Source organism: Lithobates pipiens, unplaced genomic scaffold (assembly GCF_037356315.1).
Source record: "Lithobates pipiens isolate NorthernLeopardFrog02 unplaced genomic scaffold, aLitPip1_a1.2 Scaffold_8, whole genome shotgun sequence".
NCBI classification, from domain to species: Eukaryota; Metazoa; Chordata; class Amphibia; order Anura; family Ranidae; genus Lithobates; species Lithobates pipiens.
In genome coordinates, this window is record NW_027507903.1 from 589,933,820 (window position 1) to 589,939,469 (window position 5,650).

Below are 5,650 nucleotides of genomic sequence, written 5' to 3' on the forward strand. Positions count from 1 at the left end.
ATATATCACATTTATTAATAAGGCTTCTTTCCAGTGTCGACAGATTTATGGCTCTTAGCATTTGACTTCTATGAAAAATCCTTGTCATATTTTTCACATGGCTTCTCTCCTGTGTGCATTTTCTATTGTTGAGTTCCCTTTGTATGAGAAATTTGTCCCATTTTGAAGATCTAAATGGCTTTTTCTCCCATGTGAATCCTCTGGTATATAGTAACATTATAACTGTGTAAGAAGCCCTTTCTACAATTTGATCATTTAAATTATTTCTCTCTTGTGTGAATCCTTTTATGTGCATTAAGATTAGAACATCGTGAGAAACACTTGTCACATTCTGAACATTGAAATGGTTTTTCTCCTGTGTGAATTCTCTGATGTATGGTAAGACTAGAACCATGTGAGAAGCACTTGCCACATTCCAAACATTTAAATGATTTCTCTCCTGTGTGAATTCTCTGGTGTCGAGTAAGATCAGAACAACATGGGAAGCACTTGCCACATTCTGAACACTTAAATGGTTTCTCCCCTGTGTGAGTCTTCTGGTGTCTAGCGAGATGACTATTTTGTGAGAAGCACTTGCCACATTCTGAACATTTAAACAGTTTCTCTCCTGTATGAATTCTCTGGTGTTGAGTAAGTTTAGAATGTTCTGAGAAGCACTTCCCACATTCTGAACATTTAAATGGTTTCTCCCCTGTGTGAGTCTTCTGGTGTCCAGTGAGAGTACTTTTTTGTGAGAAGCATTGGCCACATTCTGAACATTTAAACGGTCTCTCTCCTGTGTGAATTCTCTGATGTTTAGTATGTGTAGTACGATCTGAGAAGCACTTTCCACATTCTGAACATTTAAATGGTTTCTCTCCTGTGTGAGTCTTCTGGTGTTGAGTAAGATTACCATTTTCTGAAAAGCACTTGCCACATTCTGAACACTTAAATGGTTTCTCCCCTGTGTGAGTCTTCTGGTGTCCAGTGAGCCTACTATTTTGTGAGAAGCACCTGCCACATTCTGAACATTTAAACGGTTTCTCTCCTGTGTGAATTCTCTGGTGTTCAGTAAGTATAGAACGGTTTAAGAAGCACTTCCCACATTCTGAACATTTAAATGGTTTCTCTCCTGTGTGATTCTTCTTGTGTCGAGTAAGATTACCATTTTCTGAGAAGCACTTGCCACATTCTGAACATTTAAATGGTTTCTCTCCTGTGTGAATTCTTAGGTGTTTAGCAAGAAGATCACTTTGTAAGAAGGACTTGTCACATTCTGAACATTTATATGGCCTCTCTCCAGTGTGAATCCTCATATGAACATTGAGTTTGTACTTATAAGTAAATATCTTCTGGCATTCAGAGCACGGATACAAATTTTCTCCTCTTTGACTCATCTTGTGTTAACGTCAATCAGTTTAGTTTTGATTTTTTCCAACAATAGATGTTTGATTTACAGCTGAGCTTTGTAATTTACCTATATGAAAAATAAAAAGAGACGTTTACAATGATGTTATTATTACCAACAGACTGATAAGTATAGCTATGTAACTTTACTGATTTTTTGAATTATAATTAAAAGTGTACACTATAGTCCAAAATCTATTACAGATCCTTCAACACAAAAAAATGATGTGCTGATCATCCCAAAATATATACCAAACCCTCATATACACATACATCCTGGCTTAAAAGGAAAGAGGAGTACAAGTTTGCACCCCCTCCTGAACCTTCTTCCCTCCAGAGGGCTGAAAAAATTCTGACTTTTTTGAGATTAAGATTCAATATCACTCAAATCCAGAACATTTTGGCCTTTTAGGCCTACGTGACTCTTGTGTTGATGACACTCAGTTTAGCTGTGATTTATTCAACAATAGTTGTTCAGTTTACAACAGAGCTTAGTAATTTCCCTATATGAAAAATAAAAATAGATGTTTAAACCGACTTTAATATTACCAACAGACTGAGAAGTATAGAAATGCAACTTCACTGATTTTTAGATTAATAATTAAAAAGTTACACTATAATTTATCATTATGGTAAACATAGTGGATTGTTTTTTATAGTAATGATTAGACATGATGAGTAATTCTGATCCAATAATCATAAAAATGTATTTCTTATATAAAGTATAACTAAAAGCAAAACCTTTTTTTGAGTTTTGGATAAAGGGAATGTGGATTAGAACACTGTTTTTAGTGCAGTCTATGCACCTGTTAGGGAAACTCATGCTCTCTATTTGTCCTATTTAACATTATCATTGAAAGTAAAAGTAAAATAAACCAAAATTTTGGGTTGTTCCCAGAAAAGTAATAGAGGGGACATTTTCCAATGAAGACACTAGTTCTGGTGACTTCTCTTAATTAGCAGGGATTTCCTCTCACTTCCTGTTTTGGCGTAGCTTAGTGCCGTTTTCAACAGGAGGATAGTAAAGGCACAAAACGCCCTCTGAAAAAAAGAATATTGTCACTGTTTTGCCGTATATACAGTAAACAGAAAGATATACAGTAAACATCTTAAAATCACGGAAGCACAGAATGGACCACAGGAGGAGATAATCAGGAGGTGTGCAACTTCATAACATGGGGGTACAATCAAGATCACATGGGACATTTAAAAGTGTCTATCAAATGCAAAAAAACATGGAACTATGTTAGCATTAGGTGGCTGTCAATGCAAGAGAGTCCCATAACTCCAATCTATATTTTTTTTTTAATTTTGGATAGCGTAGAGAATGCTAGAATCCTTATCATTTTTATATGATCTGATTTCCATAAGGTATATTTTCTTACTGTACATAGTCACTTCCTGTAGTGAAAATACAACAAGAAGTAAAATAAAATATCTTCAAGGTGAGAGGAAATCCTCTCCTAGATAGTTATCACTGTCAGATGCCCCATTGGAAGATTTCTCCTGATCTCCTGCTTCAATATTAACCATACATTTTTGGATTTCCCATAATTTCCTATTCTTTTAACAGTGGTCTCCAGGACAAATACAAAGGGCCAATGTCTCTAGTTTGGTCACTGACGGCAATAAAAAATGAATAGGGGCTATACCATTCCACACCAATCAAACATTAAAAGAGATGTTTGGCATTAGACATAACTGAAAATTCTGTTTGCACATAAAACTCTCTATTCACAGATAGTTAAATAAACAAATTGCACTTCAGGTATTTAATTATATAAATTATCTACATTAAAAAAATACGAGCTATTGTAAGCTCCTATTTTTTTTTATGTATATAATTTATATAATAAATTGGACACAATTTCAAAAGGCAATACACAGTATTTTTCCGTATAGAAAAAAAATTGAATAATAAATTGTTCCTTATGTTTTGAAAGGTGGGACTTAATGATTAGGAACATACATTGTTAAATATAATATTGTAATCCAGCACAATAATACAACACCCAGATGCAAATGACAAGGACTATTCCATCTGATAAAAAAATTATAAGGACAAAAAAATGTGTATGGAAAGTTCTATATCTTACCTGGTATGGTATAATATTGGGATCCTTTAGCTGCTCCTTGTTCTCCTTGTCTGCCAGTAATCTTTTACTTGTCTAAGTTCTGCTTCACCTTATATTCACTTCACCCCCATTCACTAACATGAGGCAGCATTAGATTGGCTAAAGGGATCTTTTCAAATCAGAACAATGTAAGGTGTGTTTCCAATTGTTTAAAGGTTAATTGCTACTTGCCTTATTATTTGTTATTGCTCCAGTCAGGTGACACGTTCATTAACATTTGAAGGTTTGGAGGAAAGACAGGGAATACCAGGGAGTGTAAATGTAAAATCCATAGTTTGCACATCATTAGCATTCATAAGAGACAATACTATGATTGTAATATCAATGACAGAGGAAGCTGTAGAGGGTATACAGATACTTGTAGATATTGGTGACTTTACAGTTTCACTTGGAGCTTGCATTCTGTGGGTTTTTTGGGCTTAAATCCCCACTCTGGGCTGCTGTTATACTATATTTATAATACCACATGTGATGATTTTTAGGTGACAGGTTCTTTTTAATGAAAAAACAGGGGTCTAAAATACCCCCCTTGTCTCATATGTCTTCCAATAAATCTAATGCAGAAAGTGACACAAAAGTGGGATCTTCTCTCTGGGAAAAATGACACGGGGTCTCAGAAGTAATTTTTCTTCCAGGTCAGTAAAAGGAAGTGAGATAGCAGATGTTTGCATGTATCTCTACTCTTTACCCTATGCTATCTACCATTACCATGCCTGTCCTTGGTGCGACAATTGGAGCAGAAAACCCAGGTTTCATGGTGTGTGTGTGGGGGGGGGGGGAGCACAGGGAGCGTGTTTAATCCTCTGCTGTCACCTCCATATGACATACTTATGCATTGCAGGTGAAGTGGCAGGAAGGAGCCCCCACTTCATGAGTAAATTTACCAGCAGCACAGAATAAGGCTTTAATTAACATATATTTTCCTCTGCTTTTTTTTCACTATTCATATGTCCGGGGAGAGGCAGAGGTTCAAATATTTCAACTAAGAGCCATCAATAAGACAGCAGCCACCAGCACAAGGGACACTTCACAATGAATGTAAGTATTGTCCCTTATGCTGATTAAAAAAATAATAATAAACATAGGCTTTAAAAGTAAACCTTGGAATTCTGCATTTAACGCAGTTATATTTTGTATTGGAAATAAAAATATACTATTCTAACTAGACCACGGAAGTTTTGAAGGTATAGTTTTTACTTACTCACTATGTATTGCACAATATATTTTCTGTATTGCAAGATGTTTTGGCTGGATTACATGAAAATAGACAATATGTATTAATAAGCATTAAATGTTCAAGTTGATCATCATCTAATTTAAGCAATCTAAAAATAAAACAATAGACAAAGTTAAAAATTCTATGTAAACCCAAAATCCATAACAAATCAAATCAAAACAGGGATACAATATTGCTGAATGTTGCTGAATACTAGAACATATAAGAAAAATATTCACCACCCTTCCAAACAAAAATGTTTCAAATTTCTCTTTATTTATTTTTATAAAACATACATTCAAAAATTTTCCATTCAATTTTCACATCATTATAAAACATTCCCCATACAAAAAAAAAAAAAAAATTGTCAGTACTAATCCATTCAATCCCCCTCCCTTACATAAATTCCCACAATTTTCCTGAGGTACTCAATTCCTCCCATTTCTTCCAATAGTCCGACATCGGTTTTTCTACATATCCCTCTTGTCTAATCTGTTTCTCCATGAAACACACCTCGCTCATCTCATAATTCCACTCTACTATTGTTGGGGCTACTTCCTTTTTCCATTTCTGTGCTATTACGGTTTTAGCTATTGTAGTTATTTGATACAAAAATTCCATCTCTTTTCGTTTTAGTTTTCCAGATGTATGGGAGAATAATATTGTCTTTATATCAAGATTTATTCTTATATCTGTCAGTTCCTGATATATTTTTATTATCTTAACCCAAAATATTTTTATCTTCCAGCAACTGTACCAGATATGTTCTAGAGTACCCTTCTCATTCTTACATCTCCAACATAATTCAGAGTTCCGTTTATTTATTTTGTTCATAATCACTGAGCTTCTATACCATCTTAATAGAATTTTATAATTTTTTTCTTGATATTTAATAGCTAAGGATGTTTTATAT

At 34.4% G+C, this 5,650-nt stretch overlaps 1 protein-coding gene across 1 annotated transcript; it reads right to left on the reverse strand.

Annotated features, from left to right (window-relative positions):
- Positions 1–260: 260 nt before the first annotated feature.
- LOC143962287 (uncharacterized) lies at positions 261–1,376 on the reverse strand. Its single transcript, XM_077471591.1, has 2 exons — positions 1,078–1,376; positions 261–993 (listed from the first exon to the last, which is right to left on the reverse strand). Exons 1-2 carry the CDS (start codon positions 1,374–1,376, stop codon positions 261–263), a joined length of 1,032 nt encoding a protein of 343 aa, XP_077327717.1.
- Positions 1,377–5,650: the final 4,274 nt, after the last annotated feature.